The sequence below is a fragment of the Phaenicophaeus curvirostris genome, chromosome 1 (assembly GCF_032191515.1).
Source record: "Phaenicophaeus curvirostris isolate KB17595 chromosome 1, BPBGC_Pcur_1.0, whole genome shotgun sequence".
In the NCBI taxonomy this organism is placed as follows: Eukaryota; Metazoa; Chordata; class Aves; order Cuculiformes; family Cuculidae; genus Phaenicophaeus; species Phaenicophaeus curvirostris.
In genome coordinates, this window is record NC_091392.1 from 111,945,123 (window position 1) to 111,969,991 (window position 24,869).

General features: G+C 40.8%; 1 protein-coding gene across 1 annotated transcript in view; it reads right to left on the reverse strand.

Annotated features, from left to right (window-relative positions):
- Positions 1-888: 888 nt before the first annotated feature.
- Positions 889-24,869, reverse strand: part of URB1 (URB1 ribosome biogenesis homolog) — a 55,119-nt gene continuing 31,138 nt past the window's right edge. Inside the window, exons 22-39 of the mRNA XM_069871107.1 lie at positions 23,617-24,472; positions 22,272-22,473; positions 21,918-22,095; positions 20,648-20,706; positions 19,752-19,945; positions 17,920-18,030; positions 17,766-17,829; positions 16,268-16,439; positions 15,607-15,709; positions 10,465-10,625; positions 9,973-10,084; positions 8,907-9,013; positions 8,249-8,392; positions 7,390-7,499; positions 6,161-6,337; positions 5,233-5,474; positions 3,212-3,814; positions 889-2,586 (exon numbers count right to left, since the gene is read on the reverse strand). Coding sequence (XP_069727208.1) covers positions 2,381-2,586; positions 3,212-3,814; positions 5,233-5,474; positions 6,161-6,337; positions 7,390-7,499; positions 8,249-8,392; positions 8,907-9,013; positions 9,973-10,084; positions 10,465-10,625; positions 15,607-15,709; positions 16,268-16,439; positions 17,766-17,829; positions 17,920-18,030; positions 19,752-19,945; positions 20,648-20,706; positions 21,918-22,095; positions 22,272-22,473; positions 23,617-24,472 — 3,801 coding nt within the window. The 3' untranslated portion in view covers positions 889-2,380. The remainder of the gene's footprint in view (positions 2,587-3,211; positions 3,815-5,232; positions 5,475-6,160; positions 6,338-7,389; positions 7,500-8,248; positions 8,393-8,906; positions 9,014-9,972; positions 10,085-10,464; positions 10,626-15,606; positions 15,710-16,267; positions 16,440-17,765; positions 17,830-17,919; positions 18,031-19,751; positions 19,946-20,647; positions 20,707-21,917; positions 22,096-22,271; positions 22,474-23,616; positions 24,473-24,869) is intronic.

Below are 24,869 nucleotides of genomic sequence, written 5' to 3' on the forward strand. Positions count from 1 at the left end.
ACAGCCCAGAAGGCCAAACGTGTCCTGGGCTGCATCAAAAGCAGCGTGGCCAGCAGGGCAAGGAAGGGGATTCTGACCCTCTGTTCCCCTCTTGTGAGACCTCATCTGGAGTGCTGTGTCCAGTTCTGGAATCCTCAGCATAAGAAGGATATGGAGCTGTTGGAACGGGTCCAGAGGAGGCTACGAAGATGATCAGAGGGCTGGAGCACCTCCCATACAAGGACAGGCTGAGAGAGTTGGGCTTGTTCAGCCTAGAGAAGAGAAGGCTCCGAGGAGATCTTAGAGCGACCTTCCAGTACCTGAAGAGGCTACAAGACAGCTGGGGAGGGACTTTTTACAAACGTCTTGTAGCGATAGGATGAGGGGGAATGGCTATAAAGTGGAAAGGTGCAGATTAGACTAGATATAAGCAGGAATTTCTTCACCATGAGGGCAGTGAGGCACTGGCACAGGTTGCCCAGGGAAGCTGTGGCTGCCCCATCCCTGGAGGTGTTCAAGGCCAGGGTGGATGGGGCCTTGGGTAACCTGGTCTAGTGGGAGGTGTCCCTGCCCATGGCAGGGGGGTTGGAACCAGGTAATCTTTAAGGTCCCTTCTAACCCAAACTATTCTGTGACTCTACAATTCCAGGCTTGCAGCTTGTTGGAGACTGCAAGGTCCAAGCTGTGGCATTTAGGATTTGGGCTTTGTTAGTTTATCAGGGGAGAGGAAGGGGCTACACTACACTATGTTACACAATGTGGAGGGTTGGCTTTGGCTGGTTGCTAGATGCCCACCCAGCCACTCTCTCACCACCCCTCAGCAGGACAATGTGAAGAAATAGGATGAAAAAGCTCATGGGTCCAGATTCAGATAGGAAGATTGCTTACCAGTTACCACCATGATTCAACTTAGGGAAAATTCATTTACTTTATTGTCAATTTTAAGACAGATCCGGGTAGAGAAAATGTTTCTGCATTACTGGCCTGAGACTAGCTGAATGGTCTTACCTCATTTCTTTAATTCTCACAAGAAAATCATACTATAAACCACTGTTAGATGTGCTCAGAGCCTCACAACAGCAAAAAACACTATTCCTATGTATCCTGAGTATTTTCTTTTCCAGTTAGATGAGACAGCAGGATATCTTTCATTTTGGAAATCCTTTGGTTTCATTGTGCTTCGTTTTTTTTACTTAAATATTTTTCTTTTCATGACAAAGAATTTCTTGATGTCACACCCTAGAGTTCTGATATGACACAAAATTTAGCTTCTAATGGGCTCACAGCTTTTTCAACAAATCATTTTAAAAAAATAAGCCTTGATATAGACCTTACAGAACATTTACATTCAGAAGAAATCCTCATCATTTACATCTCACATTTTTTAATATATAAAAGAAAAAAGCACATTCCATAAACATCACAAGGAGTGTGCACATCTGATTTTCTCTCCCCTGTACAGACTTTGTACAAAGTACCTAGGCACAGCACATATTCATGAGTCATTTTAATAAATCCCATCTTACATTTCAAAGGTTCAAGTTCAGGCTCTGTGTGTTTGCATATCTGGAATGGTATGTTAAACTGCCCTTGAGGCCACAGTCAAGAAAAAATTATCGGATTTCACAGAGAATTTCCAATAAAAGCATGTATAATCAATGAACAGTAAGGCATTTGGGTTTTAGTTCCATCTCTCATCTTTTCAGAGTGGAGAGAAGATGGGCCCTTGTTGCAAGTCCCAGCTTTCAGAGCTTTTTGTAATTAAAAAAAAAATCAACAGAAAAACCCCAAACCCCAAAAACTAGAAAGGAGAATAAAAACAGAGCACCTCCGAGATAAATCCTTTGAAAAGCAATTTAATTTAAAAAGAAGAATCCAAGATCATGAAGATTCCAGAGTCTTCTATGCATACTGGCTTTGGTATCGTATATCATGAAAGAAACTCAGTTCTTCAAGAAATGGTAAATCATCATGGCTAAACCTCTGACTACTTGTTCTTTGCACTTATACCACATTGTGGTGAGGTCCTTGAGTCTTTTTTTCCCCAATTATATTGGGGAGAAGATGGATTTTAACTACATAGGGACTGAAATACAGTCCATAGGCAATGTACTAATCACCCTCTTTTGGTTCTTATAAAGTTAAAAATGCCTGTAATAAAAATCATATAAATAACATTGTGTCCCATACTGTTCAAGAAAAAGAAAATGATGACTTTAATGTTCCACTGAGAGATGATGAATACAATTTTCCCCCTCTGAGTTTGCACGCAGTAATAAAATATTGATCTTTATGACAAAGCAAGTTAAATTTGTATGGAGAACAGTTCAAGAGGGTTTCACGGCTCACAGCAACGATGGCAGAGCATGTAATAGTAAATATTAAATGTCAATTCACTGTATTAATGCCCCACTGTTGCAAAGTGAAGGGCTTTGCAAAGTGTCATAATAGTTTCTTCTCCTTGTTTCTGAAGTTCCAAGTCATCATCTTTTAATTTATCATCGGTACTACTGCAGATCAATTTGATGTGGGTTATTAACATCTCTGGCTCTTGTGCTCCAAGCCATACATCCCCAATGTAAGCAGAAGTCAGGAATGCACAAACAGCTGTGGAAGAAAAATCAGAGAAAAATCAGAACAGACAGTCTTCTATTTCCACATAGCAATACAAAATCAAACTATCTTAGCTCCAGACCCACGTTTTAAAATAGTTTAACTCTTTTCCTAGATGTAAAATTTGTGGGGGTTTTGCCCGCACAAAGCCAGCGATGCTCCCCCCACTAACAAAAGAAAACAGTTTCTTGTTAGCATAACCTTCAAACAGAAAAGTTGGAAATGTGACCTGTGGCTTTTGCTATCAAATGATAAAATTGAAGAGCATATGGATCAGAACCCATACCCGCATGAACTCATTTGTTGCAGGCTATTTTTCCCTTTGGGATTATATTTCTTATACCTCAATGAACTCCATTTCAGTTCTAGAAAGGAAAGTTTCTTGCAAGGGAGTATGACTGTTGTACTATTGGGGAACCCCCAAAGCGTGACCCTACTCTGTGACCAACCCCTGTGCCCAAACCACCAAAGACAGAGCTTCTACTTTCTTAAGTTATGAGCACCCACAGACATGGGCAAACTTCTAACTGTGCTGATGAATTAAAAAAAACCCCACAGAACTACTTCTTTTCTACCATTATCGCCTTGTAATGTTAGTGAAAAGAAAAAGATGAGTTACCTTTCTTGTTCGCATCCTCTTCCGTCATTGCTGACAGGCACAAGGTTTTGACAAGCTCATGAAAGTGGTTGTTAGCCAGGCCTTGAGCATTCATTAGGTGAAGCATGACTGAACTGAACAAACAGAGCTCTTTAAAGAGTCCTGCTGTCCCACCGCTGGCCTCACAGATCCGGGTGTAAAACCTGAAGATGTTGTTTCTCAATATCTCATCCCTAAGCATCTCCTGCACTGCCACCGGGTGTGGCAAGATGCAATTCTGTAGCCAACGCAGAGTTAACGAAACATTTTGCATGCTCAGGTTGTGCTCCACCATGGACTTTACAAGCCATTTAGTTACTAGGTAAGTGGACGCACAAGTAAGACTGAATGTTTCATCTGCAAGGTCAGCAGATTTGAGGGGCTCCTCTTGATGTTTGGTGGGCTGTGCTGGGAAAACAGGCTCCCAATGGACAAATATGCAATTCAGATGATCTCTGCATTTCTCCAGCTCAGAGGCTTTCGGGTCTGCAGCAGTGTCATCTTCTCTTTCTATCTCATTCCTTTTCTGAACGTGGTGATACACATGAAATGAGGCTTGAGATTTGTTCTTTTCTTTAATATTTTCTGTAAGAAGGAAAACACCACCAAAACAAACATCAGATGCTCCAAAGGATTTCTTGGTACAAAATTATACAAAAAAGATGGTATCATGTATTGTTTCAGTTGTTAAAAGGATGAGCACTAGCCTCATTTAGCAGCCCAACTAAGCCTATGCTATCCAGAGCAAACGGGCTGCAGGCAGCTCTCAGCTGAAACACTTTTCTGAACTGGATCTCCTAACTTTGAGGTGAGCAATAATGCCACCCAGGCCCTGGTCCACAGCCCAACAAAGACAAGGCAGTATTTCAGAGGTCCACAACACTCAGTTTTGCCTGTGTCACAGGAGCAGCAAGGCTCCAAAACAGCAACAGTACTTTGCCATCACTATGCTGTGCAAAGCATTTTATGGCAATTTGCTTCCAAGGAGTCACTGAAAGAAATAATCAGAAATTTCAATTATGTTGGACTCTGCAGCTTAAAATCAACTAAACGCATACCAGTATTTTTACTCAGGGGCTGTGTGGGGATAAGAACAACTCCTGAAGTGCAACCTTAGAAACAAAAATCCAGGTAAGGACACATTTTTGTGACTGCCTTATAAGCTCCTGAGGCTTAGAACAACAGATTTTTTTTTAAACCTCAGTATACACTAAGTTGGAGATGTTACTACAATTCCCTAAAAGTCTTCAGAAAGCCACTAACCTCGTAAAGGTTATAAAAAACTTTGGAAAAACTAAAGCCTTAAACACGGTGATGCTTTAATAATTAACTGATAGAGAACACTGAAAGAAACCTATAGAATTTTATTATATGCACCAAGAGCAGTTGTATTTGCAGGAAATCAGCATTGCTTAAACACCTCCCACTATGAAGTTCCTTCTACATTTTATTCATAGAGATAAGAAGAGAGAAGTCATACAAGTCCAAATGTATTTTTGCTTCCTTCCAACACTGATGACAATAAGAAAAATTAACTATTTCATTTTCATTTGCCTTACTGCTCAGTTTTATCTATATGTCACTTTCAAATCCCCCATCCACACCCAGAATGGTTCAAATCTTTGAGCACAGAGCCCCCAAGCACATTTTTTTCAATGGTTGACTGTAGGTCTGCAATTCATTTTCATTTCAAAGCTCTTTCTCTTCAAGATTATACTTCTAAAAAGCTTCTAAAATTATGTTGAGTTAGAAATCACTACAATAGAGCCCTGAAAAATGGCTTTCCATTTCCTTTCCTCCTCCCACAAGCTAGATCAGATTGTCTGACAAAAGTTATTAACACTCTTTCTATAAAGCTTGCCTCACTTAGAATCATAGAATAACCAGGTTGGAAGAGACCCACTGGATCATCGAGCCCAACCATTCCTATCAAAAAACTTGTATGGTTAGCTTACAACAATATTACTTACAATATTACATTTCTGAACTATTTTAGTACTTACTAAGCAGTTCTTTGATTTGGTATTTCTGAGCAAGAGTTTGTACGTCTTCTTGGAGCTGCAGGTCTTTTTCGATGACACTCCACTTATGCAACAGCAGCAGGATCTCTTTGTTTGAGAGAACACTGTCATTCACAGTGAACCGGTTCATTTCTTTGAAGGCTTCCAGAACTACAGCACGATATTCTAGCACAGAACTGAGTGTACTAAAAAACTGAGTCAGTGTGGCTAGACCTAAATTAGTCCTAGGAAAAGAAAACAGAAGTGCCATGTATTTTTCTGCATGCTATATGCCAGTTTCATTCTCACTGAATCCCCAGTGAACATATCATGAAATATAGGTCTCTGCCCTCCTGCCTGTAAATAGCAAAGGCAGATGACACGCAAAAAGAAGCCAGAAGTCCAGAGCTTTACCTACAATTCTTATTTTGCATGAATTTTCAAAAATTTGAGTAAATAAAAATTAACAGAGCTTCTCCTGGCTGTGTCATCGCTTGTCCTGCACGAAGAGCTGCAGGTGCTATCATGAACCCAAAAAGAACTGGTAACCCACCTGCTTTCTACAATCCTCCAAACCTCTGGAGAGTGTGAAAGATCTTTGCAGCAAATAGCACTGCTAACTGCAGACTCTAATCCAGCATGAAAATTGTAAAACACGGCAGCTTAGAAGTCAATAATTACAGATGTAAAACCTGGCAGTAATAGTGCATCGGTTGTTATTTTATTTCCGTGTATTTTAAACAGTTAAGTCTTCTTGTCAAAGAAATCTCAGAAAGATTCACTACTCAACATTCAAATGAAAGGGAAAAGATGCATTAAACTGCCAGAGACCAAGAAATTCTTCTGGCCTTAATAAATTTCAAACTGGACAGAGGATGTAATGATGACATGCACATTGATTAAAAAAATAATTAAAAAAAAAAGGACTTACCGGATGTGTTTGATTAACATGATCATAACATACAGAAATTCATTTACAAGCTGAATTGGAAGAAACTTCCTACTCTCCTGGGACTGATTCTTGCTTTTTTTCTTGTCTGGTAAATTTGTAATCCATAGAGTATGGAGTAAGGAAATAATTTTACTTAACAGCTTGTTTTCCAGAAACCTGAAAAACAAAGAAGCAAACCCTTGTTTGGAAGGCAGATCCTAACCAGGAACCAGCCCCACCACCCAGAGGGGATCATGTTCTAGTGCACTTTTAGAGCCATCAATGGCAATAGGTGCCTCTCAGCCAGGATCCCAACAGAGCATAAGAGCACAGCTCTTTGAAGCCCCAGCCACACAGAGAGCCCGGTTACTGCCCTCCTCTCACTGCGCAGCAATCAGGGAAACAGTGGAGTACACTTTCCATCCACTGCAAGAGCTCTCGATCCTCAGGTGTTAGACGTTAGGGAGGTAAAAAGACCTGCATAGCTGAGTCCAAACCTGCTGGTCAAACTAAAGGGCAAGAAGGAGACACACAGGCACGGGAAGCAAAGACAGTTATCCTGGGAAGAGTATAGAGATGTTGCCCAGTTGTGTAGGGATGGGGTCAGAAAGGCTAAGGAAGAGCTGGAGCTGAACTTGGCAAGGGACACAAAAAATGACAAGAACTTCTACAGGCATGCCAGCCAGAAAACAAAGATTAAAAGAAAGCTTATCCCCCCACAGTGAACACTACTGGCAAACTGGTAACAGCGTGCACGTGTATGTGAGGGAGAGGCAAAGGGAGGAGGAAGGAGCAGGAGGAGAAATGTTACAAACAACTCAAATTCATTACCGGGCAAATTACTGCATAGAGAGGTCCTAAGACAGGATATAAATTGTGGGTATTTGAAGAAGAGCTACAGAAGAGCTACATAGCTAAAATAAGGTGCCATTTTGTTTTCTAAGTTTTTCAAGAAAGTGTTTTCAAAAACATGACTTCTCCCTGCAATCACCCCTACACCCTGAAACACTCCTACTACAACCTGAAAGCATCTTGATTTTGGTTTTAGAAAAACAAGGGATGCTTCAGAATTCACCAAGTTCTGTCACAGTACAGCCCGAGGAGCCAAATGTCACAACTGCTGACAGGCCATCTCTCTATATGCCATCCCTGTTTTCATACACAGCTGCATGATTATTCTACCCTAGACAGTAAAATTGTCCCCACTTCACTCGTATTTCCCTAGTTACCTTTTCTCTAAGATGTGCAGAATCCAGGTTAGGAGGCTGTGATCTTGTATCAGCTCATAGGCAGCTCTGGTGACATGGGCAGCATTTTGTAATATCTCCAGAATACGATTCTGAAACAAAAAATACAACTTGTTCTTTTGCAAAATTAGAATACAGTAGGGATCTAATTGTTATCAATCTTTCAGAAGGATATAATTATCAATTTGACTGGGAACTGATTAACTTAAAGTTAAAATGTATTACCAAATACCACATCTTCTTAGCAACCCCAGGGGAAAAAAAAATACTCTTTTCAACGCTGCGTACGCATAGACACTACTCTTTGAAGGATAACTTAAGGTAGCAAGACAATATTGTCTTTTGTCCAAGACTGACACCTAACTGAGATACTTTTAACACATTATGTTTATAAGCATCCACTCTGAGAAGCCTAAACAAAGATTCTAACATGTGAGTTTTCTTCCTGCTAAAGTACTGTACAAGTAATATGCTAGTCAGGAAATAAGGAGACCTATAAAAACAAAGGCCCTGATTATATAAGCAAAACTGTGATATCTGCAATATTTTCCACAAAGCAATAGAAATCTGACTCGAGGCAGACTACCAGCTGACACAAATGAGTGAGGTTACATGATGGCAGGGACCTGTTCCAATTTCCGGCGACAAGGATGTGACTCTGGTTTAGATGAAAGCCTCTCTCCTTACATCCACAAAATCAACAAGGAACAGATTTTCAGGAGGGCAAACAAAGAGTCAACTGCTCCATTCTGTTTAGTATTAGTATAAGATCTCCAAACCACGCAAGCTGCTGTGATGTGGAGGATTTTTGTAATGTTTGGTGGTTTTTTTAAGTTCTTACCTGGGATCCCTCATCACACAAAGGACTGTTGAAAAAGGAAAGAATGACCTGGAAAATCTTCTGGTAGTCATATAGCTCGTAGCAATGTTTATCGCGCAGCCCTTCTCCAAGAAATCTGAGAATCCACTCACGTTCTATTTTGTACTGGAAGCCATAAGAAAAACACCACCATCAGACATTTCAACATAATACCTACTCATAAAGAACCTGATTCTCTGGGAGTGCCAGCACAATGCTTAATAGCTTGTTCTGGCTTACGCAGTTTCAACCCTGTCAAATTTAATCAATAACATCCATCAGGAGCAGTTACTCTGCAGCTCAAATATGCACTGATAATAGAACTTTAAAAGTTGCTGTTTCTAAAACACCTCAGTTCAACTCAATGTTAATAATCTAAACTCAAACATGAATGTAAGCTAGCCAAGGTAGAACATTGTTTGTTGTGCTTACAGAGCACACAGCACAACTCATGAATTCAATATCTGTGGCTATTAAGAAAACAGCAAAGAAACCCAGAAATAACACTTCTAATCCCAATATAAAGCAGAACAAAGCTGCCTATAATTAATTACCTCTGGAAGAATAAGCTTTCATTGCATTTTTATGGTATTTTCTATTATTTTCTGAAGAATTACCTAGAATGAGATTCTTACGTTACCTCGAAATCAGAACTGTAGAAAAGCTGGAAAAATCCTGGTACTTTTCTCAGGTCCAAATACTGGTGTGACAGAAGGAATCTGTTTACCTTTATATACATGTGCTCCTCTGTGAAGAGACAACGGTTATTGTGGAGGAGGACAATGTTCACAACACATAACCACACAGAAAAATAAATGGGACCTGTATTTTCCAGCTAGATGTCAGAACAGTTCATTAATTACAGTGAGGAGACCTCCTGCTCCAAGGGTCTTTATATTGTTGGCTGTCCCTCCCCTTCTCTTCCACAAAATGAAAAGCTTATTCAGAGTGTGCACAAAGCAGGTGAGAAGATAAACATTTAACATGGCTCCGAATTCAGCAAATTCGATGTTACTTCACTGAGAAAAGAGAAATCTGCAGCAAGTGAGGCAAATCTCTCCACACTGCAAGCCTAACACTTCAATGTTAGGCAGTCGTGATTTTTAACCTACAGATCAGACATGTCCCCCGTGAGCAGTAGAACAAGTTGCCCAGAGGGATCATACAGTTTCCAGCCCTGGAGGCTTTCTAGGATCAGTCGAGAGTTTGAAGGTTTTCTAGGATAAAGCCTTGTGCAAAGTGGTCTGCCCTCATAGCTGGCCCTGCCTAGGGCAGAGGGTTTAGCTAGAGAACTCACAAGGTCCCTTCCAGAGACTACTCTCTGATGCTACGATCTCCTTTACAATAGTAACTTATGTTCATTCCATGTCTAGGGACAAAAGAACACTCTGGCCAAGCTACTCTGATCTGCTGAACAGCACCTGCACATTCATCCATTTCACTCATGTAGTCCTCTGCCCACCTCCACTCCAAAATCACGAGGAGGGAGTAGCTTCATCCCTGATGGATCAGACTGGTTTCGCACACAAATTAAAATGGCATTTCTTGTTTCTCCAGTAAGGCAGTCTACATGTGCACTGAAAGTTTCTTTGAAACACAGGAAAGTATACTTCACAGCTATCGCATCTTCCAGTATCAGTCAAGGACATCGCTCCATGCTCAGTGACTCACCCCAGGAGTTCAACAAGTGCAGTAGGTTACAGTACCTGGCTTCAGAATCTGCTGTGCCACACGAGCAATGTAGAGGGTCAAAGAGAAGGTAAATCTGAGGTTCGGCTGCCCGATTCCATTTTGCACAGCATCCAAGAGATACAGCAACTGCAGAACAAGAGCCCAGGGGAGAAAAGCTTGAAGCATAACCCAAACAAATACAAGAGAACATGAATATATAAAAATGCTCTTAGGATATTTTGTAGGTCATAAATCAAATACCAATCCCATCAGGATTGGTATTTGTACCAATCAGGGATTGGTACAAATAAAATTCCTAAGAATTTCCAAAACACATTTTCCTCCTTTTTTCTGTCCGTTGATTAGAACAGGAGGAAACACAAAGCAATAGAAGAGAAACAATGGAGCATAAAAAGCTTCTTGGCTCTCTCACCACGTGCATATAAGTGGATGAGTAAAGCAGCAACTCTACCATCCATGACTCTGAATGTCTAACCTGGCAAACTATCAACTGAGCTCAGTCTTACCTGATTCTTCTCTCGAAAGCGAGCTCCTTCCAGATGAGAACGAAAGGAAGCGAGGACAAAATATGCAGCCGCTCTCATGTTGGAATCGTAGCTGCTAAGGGCAGCTACTGTTAGACCCAGGGCATTGACTTCAACAAACTTGTGACAAGCCACTACACACTCTGTGTAGGAAGAGAGAAAGAAATGGAAGAAAAACACTCAGTACAATACATTGACATGTCAGAGTACATAACAGCACTATAATCCTCAGCAAAACTTCTACTCATAAACATCAATTTCTAGATCTGCCACTACAAACTATTACCTCGCTGCATGCTAAAAGCTCCTCCAGCTAACAAAGGAATTCTGCAAATCACTCTGAATGGGAATTCTTTACCTGAGCTAAGATTAGGGTGGTTGGTCTCATTTACATGATAGCCATGATTCTGCCTGCTAGACTACGCAAAGCTAGGAATAAATTCTGTAAAGACATTACATCTCTCACCGTTTTAGGAAAGTTAAGTACAAAGAACAACAAGAGGGAAAATTCTCCTCCTCAAAACATTTTCTTGTTAAGTCTGTGCCTGAAAGAAAGATCAGCATAGCCACGAAAAAGCCTATCTGCACTAAGCTTCTCTAATAAAACAGACAGGAGAATAATATATAAATAAGCCACTAGCCACACCAGCTGCTACTGTGCAGGCATGAGCGATTCTGCTGGTAAGACATTTCTAGGTGAAGTAGTAAACTGTGCCCCTATGCCCTCCTAAGGCAAACAAAATCCAGCAATGAACAGTAACCAGTGACACAGAAAATACTCTCTTGAAACTAAGATTTATCTGCCATAGCAGTTTGCTATCAGGATTTAGAGTTCCTCATTTAAGGGCTGTGCACTTTGAAGAGCTTATGCCATTTCTACCCACTGACAGCTAGAAATGACTTGATGTAAAACCTCCAGAACACCTCCTGTGCTATTTCTACTCACATTCCATTCACCAGTAGTGCAATACAGTATCACCTCAGTTGTCTTTCACCAGCTAAAGTGGCTAAATGTATTGTGGTTCTGAGTTTAGCAAAAACATACACATATTTCCCTGTAATTTGTGCTGAAGGTCTGGAGGAAGTTTCCGAGAAACAAACATTCCTTTTTAAGAAGATGCTGTAGTCTTCCTGACAAGTACCTACATTTGGTCCACTGATCTCCTCCCCCACCACACTAACCACCTAATTAAAAGAAATGTATCTTAGATATATTTATGTAAAAATCACACATTATTTATGTCCCTACACTAGCAGCTGGGTTGTGTTTCTCTCACCTTTTCCTCAGCTACCAAAACTTCTATTTCAATTTCATGCCTGGTGGTTTCATACCCAGCTCTGCTAGTTATGGGCCAGGCAATGCCAGGGTCTCCACCTCCCAGCACTGCCTCCCAGCCAGCCCACTGCAACACGACCAGTGCAAAGGCATCACTGAATTGTAATAACAGATCTTTTCAGTGATTCCTCACCAAAGCACATCAGATTTAACTGGTGTAATTCAAAACACCTCAGTCATTCTCCTAGTGAGCAAAAAGATCCCTCGTTTGCTAGCATGTGATACCTCTTACATTACCAGAGATCACACAGATAGAACTCTATCCCCTTTTACTTCCAGGCACTGGGTGAGGCCACAACTTGACCAGTAAATGGAAAGTGCGGAGTGTGCAACAACAGGGCAGGAAAAAGAAACAGCCCAGAGAGACATGTAATCTATGCCACCTTCTGCCTGTGACAAAGCAACTCCACAGTTCCCACTCTTCAGGCAAGATGCAAGGGTGCAAGGTAAGCACTGGGAAATAGATGCTTTCTGTAGAATCCTAAGTGAACATGAAATGATGATCTAAGTGGTTGAGTCACCATCCCTAAAGGTATTTAAAAGACTGTGGTGCTTAGGGACATGGTTCACAGTGGTAGACATCGTAGTGTCAGGTTTACAGCTGATGATCTTAAGGGTCTTTTCCAACTTAAATGACTGTAAAACTCATCTGCCTGCAGAGGATTCTCCATGAACAGCCCCAGTCTATATAACAACATCTTTTCAGTACAGGATCAAATGTGTTGCATGCCCTTTCACAGCAAGCCCACATGGCTCTCCTCCAGACTGCAGTTCTTGAGAACTACTAATGTGCACCAACTAGACAGATAAAGTGGATAATTTTATGGGGTGGTACCACATAGTGAAATCCAAGGTCCTCATTCCAGCAGTAAAGTTCATGCTGGTCACAGGAAGATTTATGTGGAAAACTTTCTCCCACTGAAAACATGCCGTGGAAATATTTTCCATCCAGCTGACCTTGGAAAGCGCGTTCAACAACTAACAAAATAACAAGCTGTTATTAAAAAAAATAAAAAAGTTAATGTCTGATATACAGTTTGTTTAAAGTACCTTGAGAACCATGATGGAAAGCTTTCTACAAGATGCTTATCACAGCTAAAGTTAGACAGAACTTGCTATCTGCCCAATTCCAGACTTATTTTGTACTCAGTGAGCATTAAACACCGTGCAGTAAGTATACATTTATAAATTCAGCAGTTATAGAACATCTGTGCACAGGGCACTGTGCAGCCAGTACAAAGAGCAAATAAATAAAGAGAAACTGGGAATTCCAAGAACAGCTGACATGATTTAGGAGTGCCAGGGGACTTGAACTCATAAATCTCTTGGGCCCTTTAAAAATGCCCCTCATAGCACACAGTCTATGAGTCTGCTCACTCAGCGTGGAGCAGTTCAGAGAACTATTTTTGTCCTTTTCTGTTTTAGAGACAGCCTATGTGTGACTAGATGACCTACAAAGGTCCCTTCCAATCCCAAGCACTCTCTGTCGGGATAGCCACTGGCTCCACAGCTCTGCAAGAATACAAGGTGCAAAAGCTCCCTCAGCCTCACTGCTCCCTGCACAATTAGTCATCCTCGCCGGTTGACTGGCGCTGCTGAGGCTGACCAACAGCCACCAAATCCCTCCCACCAGCTGAGTGGTGGCCTCCAGGTGGTGGGTGATGATGGCAGGTGCATGACAGCAGTGCTTTTTTTAAATTTACACCCATGTTCGAAAGATGCTGGCTGTCCATGTCCTTCATCAACAACAATCTCAAAACCCCAGAATTAATTAGATCATCTAAGATCCCTCCTACTGCAAAATGCCAAATAGCTCTGGTACCTTTCTGCCTCAGTAAACTAAAAGACAGTTCTTTTTACTGCTGTCAAAATTACAGAGTGGTTTAGAACTATAGCTAAGTACAGGCTAAGAACACACGAGACAGATACTGTACTATAAGGGTACAGCTGAAGAAGGATTTTAAGTACGATTTCACTGAATTACAGTTATCAGCCTGCCAATTGCTTCTGATAGTATTGTTGTGGAAAGCCAAATCCAGCTGTAGCTACACAGTGGTTAACCATAAGCAACATAGGGAATTCCTTGTGATACTTGCCTCACTTTGATTTTTAAGAGCTCTCTAAATAGACAGCACGCCTGTGAAGTACAGCAGGGATGTGCATATGTGAAGCAGGGTCATATCAAACAAAAGAAGTGAGTCTAAGCAACTGTTTTTCAAGCACCAGCGTTAACAAAGCTGGTGAAGGGGCTGGAGTCTTAGGAGAAGCAGCTGAGGGAACTGGGGTTGTTTAGCCTTCAGAAGAAGAGGCTGAGACCTTATTGTTCTCTATAACTACCCAAAAAGAAGTGGAGAGGTGGGTGCTGGCCTCTCCTCCCAAGTGACAGGGGACAGGACAAGAGGGAATGGCCTCAGGCTGTGCTAGGGGAGGTTCAGACTGGATATCAGGAAGAAATTTTTCACAGAAAGGGTCATTGGGCACTGGAACAGGCTGCCCAGGGAGGTGGTTGATTCACTTTGCCTGGAGGTGTTTAAAAGATGGGTAGACAGGTGCTCAGGGACATAGTTTAGTGGCAGATAGGAATGGTTGGACTCGGATGATCCAAAAGGTCTTTTCCAGCCTAGTAATTCTATGATTCTATGTAGAACTCAAGCCTTCCAAAACCTCTGAGCACACGCTCATTCATGACAAACTACCCACCAATGCACCTCTATCTGACGGAAAATGAGTTGGCTGAAGTTTTCCAATACTATAAACACAGCCTGTAACAGGCCAGATCTCCAGTCAATTCAGTTACAGTGTGTCTCACAGAAATCAATACCACTGCAGAGATTCACTCTGGTCACACAACAACTTTACTCTTCCCTAGCAACTCTGGCTTCAGATTTATGCCCAGAGAACTCCTCCAACACTGCACAGAATGTTCTTCAACCTACCTTCCTAACAAGAGCACAGCTGAAAGGAGATTACCACTTCCAAATACTCAGCCACAAAGCAGCCCAAGATCAGAGCTGTCCTACCAGGTGCAGGCGGGGCACTGCAGCAGAAGGTACCATCCCTCCCATGCCCGTTTTGACATAACACCACAGTAGATGCAGAATATCCTACATGTTCACCAGAAAAAAAAAATACAGCCTTCCATTGTGGAATATTATCTACTGATCTCTCTTAGGCTATTTGAAATTTATATTGTGCTGGGGTTTGTGCTGTTCAATAGATCAGAGTACGTAAACTTTTGTCTACCGTTTGTCTCTTCAAAGCTTTTTCCAGTTCCAGTTTAAAAAAAACCTCTCCTCATCTTAAGCAGATCAGTTCTTCTACATAGGGTTGACCCGCTAGTTCGAAGAGCTATGAGGGAGCACCCAGTCATCTGGACAAGAGCACCTCGTCAGGAATGCACATCTGCTTCTACACTGCTCTGTTCCTGAGCAGTCAAATGGTTGGACTCGATGATCCGGTGGGTCTCTTCCAACCTGGTTATTCTATTCTATGATTCTATTCTAAATCTCCCTAGTTATACTGCATTATATGGAAAAGTGCTTAAAAAACAAAAACCAAAAAACTTTAATGCCAGTTACACCTTGTAATTTTTTAAGTCATTCTGACAATTACAATGCAACGCAGTAGGTGGTTAAATGACGTATGTATCTTCACTTCAAAAACAGGCACAAATGTCTTTGCAGTATTAGATCTTAGATGGAGTATAACAGAGCTACAGACAAAGCCATGTAGCTCCTACACAGCAGAGTAAAATGACACCAAGTATCAAAGAGAAACATTCACTTTACCTGGTCTGGTCAATTCACTAAAGAGCTGAAGCAGAAAACACGGATCGTAGAAGTCATCAAGGCTCTTGACACTTTCATCTCTATACAGTGACTCTTGCATGTCCTGAAATCAAATCCGAACCAGCATTTGTATGCAACACTACTGATTTCCAGCTTGGTTTTAAACTTCCCCAACTACCTCACCCCATTATAAAGCAGCTGATACTATACCTTGCAAAACATAATGCAACACAAGGTGAGACATGCTTGTGTTCAAATCTGCCTTTCACTATTAAGGTTCCAAAACTATTTCCCCTGATTAGCACAAACAGGTATAGAAAGAAGCATCTTAGCAAACTGTGTGAGACTGAAGAGCGCAATGTCAGTGGATCCTTGCACAAACAAATTTAACAATTGTTTTAAAAGTTAAATTCTGGTCTCACTTATACATGGTAATCTTTGCAGTGCTGCACAGTCACACCTGCAGACAGGATGCGGTCCATACACCGCAACTTATTTGGAAAGTGCTCCTAAATAATTAATTCCAGCCCTCCTATGAATTTAAATGCTTCTCCTGATGTAAACAAATTGCTATATATTACACAAATGCAAGAAAGAAATCATTACAGTGAGAGGCTCTTTTTCTACAGCAAAAGAAGGATCATTTAGCAGCCTAGAGCACCTGTGATGACAGAAGGCGGCGATGCTGAGGGTAAGACAGAATTGTCTTCATCATCTTTTCCCGATCTAGCAGACACAGAATCTCCTCCATGCTTGGCTGCTGCCATAGTGACTTCCCTAGACTCTTGCAAGTCTTGTGGTGCTCCACAGCAGCTGGACCCCACAGCAGGATTCTTAAACATTGTTACAAGTAAAGGTATTAGTCAATAGACTGCTAGTACTGAGCGAAAAGCAATTATAGAGGATATAAATTAGTATTTAAATGGGAACTTGAAACTAGAACTCGTTTCCCTGGCAACCTTTCTCATCCATCGAAAAGCTTTTCAAATTCAGTCTAAGGGTGTCTTATTAACTATTTCCTAGACTGTTAATCCAACTCAGAACTTACTTTCTCAGAAAAAACACTTTTATATTTAAGCTACCAATGAAGGTTAGTATGATAGCAGCTGCATGAAGAGACAGTGATCAAGACCTGGTCAGACAAGGTTGTCTCAAATGCAACTAATATTTCAGACTGGCACAGTGGTTGGGTAAAACCTAAATCCTTATTCTCCTCCTCCGAGTTGCTCATAAGATCCCACTTACTTTGCTATCATGCTTGAAGTGCTATTTATACTGTTACTTATTATGTAGTTACTGCCAACAGCAATGCCTCACTGTCAGTGAGGCAGCTGGAGGAAAGGTGTTATACCTGTTATCACGCAGAACCTGAAGGTTCCCATATGTAACACAAGTTGGACTCTGCTCGGCTACACATACAGCACTTCTCCTGAGTGCCCTCTTTTTGTCTCAAAGACAAAAAAGTGCATTTAAGCAAAGCAGACCAAAAACATCAGCATATAGAAGAACTAACTGTTAGCAACAGAGTTCCCTGTGGACCGCTTGGGCGCAGGGCCTGAAAAGAAACCAAATATTTTATACAATACATGGCTCTGTCTCTTACGAAGCACGTAGATGTACTGCAATGTTGCCCTATAAGTAGAATTTCAAGAAGGTGAAAGATAAGGAAGGCCATGATACCACATTAGTACCCCAAACCTAACAATACATGTGTTAATGCAAAAGGTTAAACATCACTGGCATATTCCTCTCCAGCAATGGACCATGATCGACTATCACCTGTATAGAAGCAAGAACACTGAAAAAGGCATAGGCTGTGCTGAGTAGCAAATACTATATCCCAAGGAAACAGGGAAGTGGAAGGAGTCCTACACTAGCAACTTGTGCTTTGGCCTTCATCTGTGACAATATCCCTGTAGTGGGTCCTTAGTATGGAGAGTGAAGGACTAGTGAAATGAGACAGTCCCTCACCCAACCCAAAAGAATGACGGTAAGAATAGGAAATGCATAGGAAAAATGTTTCTGGAAGCAACATCGATCTGTAGGTTTGACCTTGCTCACTGTTCACGTTGGTGAAAAATATGACCCTGGAAAAGTGCCACTTGTGAGCCTGTTTATTTGCACGTAATTAGTTGAACAAAGAAAGGTGGTCAGTTTACCTGGAATTTATCAGACTTTGATTATTCTTCTCATATAACTGAAGCAGCAGCAGTATCTTCTGATCTAAAAAAAAAAAAATATGAAACCCAAAGTCAGTCACCTATGAAGGTGGAAACCAGGTAGGTAGTAGCTTTCCCAGGCTAACATGCTTACCTATAGTACTCAGTGTAGCCCCATAGGCACCCAGCAACACAGCAAGGTGACTGCTCTCACAGACAGAAGGGGTGAGTTTCACAACTGTCAGCAGTATATCCACCAAGGCCTCTGAAATAAATACACAGCTTCGGCTTTGTTGCTCTCTCAGCTAGACAGCACATATATAAATACCCTTACATATAGAGACTCTCTCCAAATAGATGCACACACAGTACTGTACATTTTAGATCAAGATCTGTCTCTATAAATACCAAAGAACATTTCCCCAACTACACTTAAATGATGATTATGATCCATTTACCCCAAGCAGAACAACTTGTTTTGAAGAAGTTGCAACTGTATTTCCAAGTTGGACACACAAATGTTACTGTGAGGTGAGGTCCACAATGTGGCATATTACCCTGCAAAAAGTTTCCAGGTGTACACTTTTGTTCTCTGGTTAAAAAGAAGTGCTAAACCCTATCCCACCGTACTGCAGCTCCCTCCTCTCCCAGGAAGGCACCTTAAACTAGCTCAGGAGTTACACAGAGAGAACAGACATCCCAGCAAGTTCCCCAAGCTACTCAAGAAGTTACAGCAAGAACTTCGAAGTTCATGCCCCTGCTGCAGCAACTTCTCAAAATGCTTCTATATTGTGCATTTAAAAAGGGGTCAACAGAGCAGAATCCAATTAGTCAGCAAGCTACAGGGACTCTTTACTAGGGTATACAAAAATTATGCACCTTTACATTGTAACTAGTTGAGAAACAGAGCAAATAAGTGATCAGGTTACTCAAAGGTACACAGGATATCTATGGCAGATTCAAAACTCGAATCCAGATTTCTTTACTCTCAGTATCTGAAAAGGCAAAGGCTTTTTCACCTAGTATATATAGGGATATAAAACACGTTGTCAAAACAAAACAGATCATAAGACAACAGCCTAAGAGAATACACCCTTGACACTAAGTTGCTGAATTAGTGAAGTTAGCCTCAAAGAATCCATCTCACTGCCCTACAGAAATACATTAAAAAAGTAGAACACATACAGTATGCAGCAAAATTATCACTTGTTTTTAATTTCACTGAATTTGTGGCTTCTCAAGAGCCTTTCGCTCTTTTCATGTGATTTAAAACTTTAAAGCTTTTTTTTTTACATATTGCTCACCAATATACACAAAATTTGTTACCAACATGCTGCCCTGAGAATTTCCTCCCATTTTCTTATATGACTCCTTCAATCACTGAACCTCAAAGCTATGTGGAACAAGCAGAGGTGCAAGTAGATTAAACAACCAGTTCAAGGTCAGATAGTATTTCAGTTGGCAGAGATGAAGAAATAAAGCCAATCTTACATATGAACTAGTACCAATTTATATACTCCCGGAAGGATATTCCTTGTGAAAAGTCGCAGTATCAAATACACATCAATTAAATTAACATTTTTTTATAATACTTGCAAAATCAAATTAAAATCTTCAATATTGACCTGTTTTAAAACAGGCTGATACGTCACACAAGTTTCTAAAAGAACCTATATGCACTTCAGTGATTTTACATTAACAGCCTGACAGGCACCAAAAGAATCAATTCAAGATTTCAATAGGGTTTTAAGAACAAACAAAAAGTAGTTTCAGAAAACAAGTGTTTAAAACCGGCAGGCATAAAATGAACGCAACATTTGGATCCAAGTAGAAGTAGAATTTAAAACTGAACACTAATATGCTGGAATTGTTTAATAGCTCTGCAAGTATATGTAGGTGGATAGGTTACTGCATGGATAGAATATAATGCAAGAAAGACAACATTACTAAATATAGTTAAAGGAAAGAAGGAGATAAAAAAAATACCTCTTGTCTGGCTGTTCATGCCATCTTCTTCTCTTGACCTCAGTATGGTTGACAAAAATAGAGAGTGCTGTGTGACCATCATATGAAGCTTGGAGAGCTCAACTAATCTCTGACTAAATGAGGATTCTTTCTTGTATAATAACTGAATACCAGTGTTCAGGACTTTCAAAAATGCTTCATCTCTGTAGCGGTACCTTTAGAAGTGAAGATGACAGAAAAGTCAGACTCCAACCAAAAGGAAAGCTGCTTGAAAAAAATCTGTTTAAGACATGAGAACTTTGCAACCAAACCAAATTAAAAAATGAAAACACATGCATTTGTCTCCCCAAGTTGTTTTCTGTTTTTTAAGCTTTACTGGTATCTTAACTATAAGAAAAGAAAATCAACACAGTCACATTCACAGCTGCACAGATCTGGATAAAGGATTAGGATTTTGCCTACTAACCTTCAGAGACCAACCCTTCAGGTTAACACTTCTTCCTCTACAGAAGTCAAGATTATTCTAAACTAGTTTTTATTTCTTTTATTTAAATAGTTTACATTTAAAGGTGATTCTGTTTCCATGTGAACTGTATTTAAGAAATAACTTCAATTAAAAGAAGCTCTAAGAGCATAAATCTTCCTTATGCCAGTCGAAAAGAAACAAGTCCAGCTGTGTAGTTAGCTATATTAGTAGCGCTAACTGGAACACAAAATCCAAATCTGCCTGTGGTTGTGCAGATTCAGGCTTCAATGAAGCCAGTGGATGCGATATAAAGCGCATCCTGAGAAACAAGGAGAGTTGCCCACCTCATTGAATTCATGGGAGAGGGCGTTTCCAGTATAATGCAGGTCAAGGCCAAGCAAACAGAACTGTACCTCCTACAGCACCTTCGGGGCCTCTCAAAATTACTTACTTGAGTCCAACCTTCACAAGACTGTACCAGTCACCTGGGTCCACTTCTTCAACAAAGTGCTGTGCACATGGTAAGTAAAAAAAGGTCATTACATTTAGCACACAGAGCTTCTGCAGATCATCAAGACCAGCAACTTCTGTTTAAGAGACACATTAACAACGTGGTAGCCAAACACTCAGGTGGGACAATCCAAGGGTAACAGGGAAGAAGGCTCTTGCATACAACAATCCTACCTCCTGCTCCAAATGAATTTGCAAGTCTTTCTTTTGTTAGTCCTGAGAGCAAGGGAGCACATAAGCTGTATGCAATTTAGGAGTAAGCTAAGCTGTGGGTATTAAAAACCCCAGGGTCTTGGAACTTTTCACACTCCTAAAGCATAAGAGGAATAAAAAGTCTGCAAGTTAAAGCAAGAGACCGCTACTCAGGTGCTAGGTCTCTGTGTACCTACAACGCACTTAACCTAACCAACCTCTGCATGTAGCAAACAGATGGTACCTGGTTGAACGTGTTCTTTACAAAAACTGATCTTTCTTAAAATGTTATAAACCACAATGAACAACAATCAGTTTTAAGAAGACTGACAGCTGCACACACCAGCACTCCCAGTAAAGGTAGGTGCTAACTTTGTCAGGCCTGCAAACACCATCTTGATGAGCGCTATCAGGTGGTCTCTCAGGTCCTGCAAGAATCTCATCCTGCACAGACAGACATGTCCTAAAACGGAGTTTTGCCAGAAGGCATTAAGAGGTCAAAAGGCATTCACTGCTTGCAGAGACCTTAATGTTTAAGTCATGAATGATTCTGCCTACCTTACCAAACTACAAAAAAAAACCAGCAGTACATTGGGAATGATCAAGTGGTGTTCTTTATGATCAAAGTCTGAATTTCTACATATGAGCAACTGGATTTCTGCCTCAGACATCAGAGGGCATGGCAGGTGGGTCTTGTTGGAAGTGTCTCTATCACTCTATGACTTTTTTTTTTTAAATAAAAAAATCCACTCAAAACTGATATTATAAACTCTTAAACACTTCGAACTCTGATTTTCAAAGGGGAGTGTTAGCCATCATCAAGAATAAATCCAAACTACTTTTTATAAAGGATTAGTAGGGCTAAATTAATTCCATAAAAGCTGTTAAAAGCTCATACAAGCCATAATCTACAAATAAGAAAATAAAATCCCATCTATATTTACACAAGATACAAGAGCACGATAACAAATATGTACATGCACACTACTCTGGCAATGCATATAACAAAGAAGTCTCACCAATAATTCTTCCAGCCTTAGCAGCATGGACCTCTCCACTTCTTGATTGCCTTCATCTTTATTGCTGCTATACATTACAATTAACCCTTTCATGCAGGCTGATAAGAGGTGTCTCCTCCAGGAATGCAGCTCTCCAGAGTTTTCAAGCACTCTAGATATGGCATCTGCCACTATCCATCTGCAAAAAGGTATTTTTTAGCATTATACCATGATTCATGTTTTTACTGGAGGCCTTGCAGTCCTCTCCGAGGAGAGGATCCTACTATAGCTCTCAGTATTTATATTCACACATATTGGTAACAATGCTTTATGGGACAAACCTAGTCTTGAAACACAGCAACCAGATTTGCTTACCTCTCACTATTTCCTGCTTTCTCAAGAGCTGCAGGAAGCTGATCAATAAGGTTTCGCAGCCCTTTGCTTTCTGAAGATGGCAACAGCTTCGAAAGAACTTGCAGTTTCACAGTGGTCTCATGAGACACTTCTGTGTCTTGAATTACACCACAGAGCTCCTTCCACAGAGCTTTCCTCAAGACAGGTATAACAGCCGAAATAACTGTTGGGAAAGAGCAGGGGACACGGGTTTCATTACCTAAGCGTGTTAAGTACCGATGCAAGTCACTTTTCTAATCAAGGCCCAGATTACTTAGTTTTTAGGAAATTGCATTACAGTAGCTGCTAATCTGCTCAGAGAAGTCCACTCTGTGTTGCTCCACAGCACCATTAGGAAGTATTTAGCATGTGTATCAGACAATCACTTGCCACACAGCTGAAATAATTCAGATATGGGCAAACAATGCAGACCTTCAGAAGAGGAACAACTTCCTGATAAGCAGACTTGTCATAGCATCTCAGGAAGGATGAAACCTTCCCATCTGACCCTGAATTCAAAGGAAATTTTCTTGCACATCAAAAGACAGCTAACAGGTACCTTATAAATCAAGTCAGTCACATAGCAGTTTCCCCTTCTCCTCCCATCCTCTACCTTTCTGTGTGTTAACGAGACCCCTTCACTACTTTAACTTCTCCTAGATAGAACTAGCCTTCACCAACTGCTACAGTCAGCCTGTTTCTGTTGCTATTCACATTTCTGTGCAATAAGAGAAATGAAATCAAAACGATCCTCCTGTTCTGTCAAGTTGAACCCTAACTCATAGTTTTGCTGGTAGAAAATTTAACAGTCTTGTCAATTTAAAGCTGCTGTTGGTTTGGAAAGTTTTGGACTGCCAGCTTAGAAAGGCATTACTGAAGGAAGCTATACTTGGAAATTCATTTGAGAAGAAAGTTTTGGACTGTTACACTTATAAAAGTGAAAGCTTACATTCTGAAAAAACATATGGCTATGGCATTCCACTCACCACACATTCTACCTATGCCAGATAAAAAGTTTCTACCTTCCATATTAAAGCATATATATACATATATAAGCATTTTCACATTCACTAAGTACTAAATAAGGGCTTCAAAAGAGAAGACCGGACAACAACTGTAAAAGTACTTTGCTTCAGTCTAACAGCCAAGCTTCGTCACATTTACCTTTTATGCTGCAGAGGTGTTTACCAGAGAACCGTTAGAAATTAGAGAAGTACTTCTATCACCTCTACCCATTTTGCAGAGGATCCATGATATTAAAGCCAGCAGAGCCTATTCTGAGAATGTGGCTTTCCAAATCATGCATAGGGATCAGTTGTGGCTTTACCTGTGGAAGGTCGGGTGAAATCGTACTGGTCTCTGCATTGCAAATACATGTTAATGAGTGGAAGAAAGCTCTCCGTGTTTGTTCTGAGGTACTTTCCAGTGGCACTGCTCAGACACCACAGCTCAAACTGCAGCAGGTGAGTCCTACAGTGTTTCATCAGCATGCCCACAATGGCAAGGGAGGTTTCTGACCTCTGGTGAAGACAGTGAACATGCACCTCTACGCTGACTGCATGTGCAAGGATTGGCTCGCTTTGGAGAGCCTGAAGGAAAACTTTCTCCAAATCTTTGCTGGCTGATACTGACATCAGTATCCCCAAAGCTTTAATGTGCTCTGTGGATAGCAGCAGTTCTCCTTGTTGCGGTTGCCTTTGGTAGTGTTCTATGAGGAGCTGCACCAAAATCTGTCCATAGAAACTTAATTGTTTCCCTTTCTTAGGGGATTTTTCAGATTTCTGAGCAATTAAGCTCATCTCAGGAAGCTGAAGCATAGTTAAAGTGATCTCCTTCAGCTGAGCAGCAGCCATGTACATGTGCAACTCCTCCAGAGCCGCCATCTGTTGAGATTTCTTTGTAGAGACCTGGTTTCTGTCTTTTCCTGCAGCTTGTAGCTCTTTCAAGACACTTTTTGTGATTGCTTCAAAATACTTCGATAACATATGTTTCTGATCCATGCTCTGCAACATCAGGGCACTCGTTTTCAACAGCTGAAGCACACCAGAATTGAGGTGAGCTGAGAGGAGCTTCACAGTGACAGGGTTTAAACTGTGTTGAGGTAGAGAACGTTGTTCTAAAGCCAGGAACCAACTCTCCAGCGTAGGATGTCTGAAAATCAACATGAGTGCATCTTCTAGTGTCTGTAACAAATGGTTGCAACATCACTGAATGGATAATTATAGTTTGGAGGAAAAAAGAAAAATAATCATCTGCCTATTTTCCAGCACATGTTTATTACAATTACTGAACACAGAATTTCTATTAACTGGTCAGAGGATAAATATATTAACAAATTACAAGCACATAAATACTATTCTTCCAAATTTTTGATGTGGAAGCATGCCTTTCACTTAATATTCTCCACATGCCTAAGCAGATGTCCAGAGGAAAGCTACATATGCTGGGGGCCGTCAATATAATTTCATTCTGATCTCCACAAATCCACAGAACAGACACAAGGGAGGAAAAAAGCCATCCCTCTAAGTATGCAGTTTTCATAACTAGGCTTTATACAAGGCTGAAGGAATAGAATTTCTT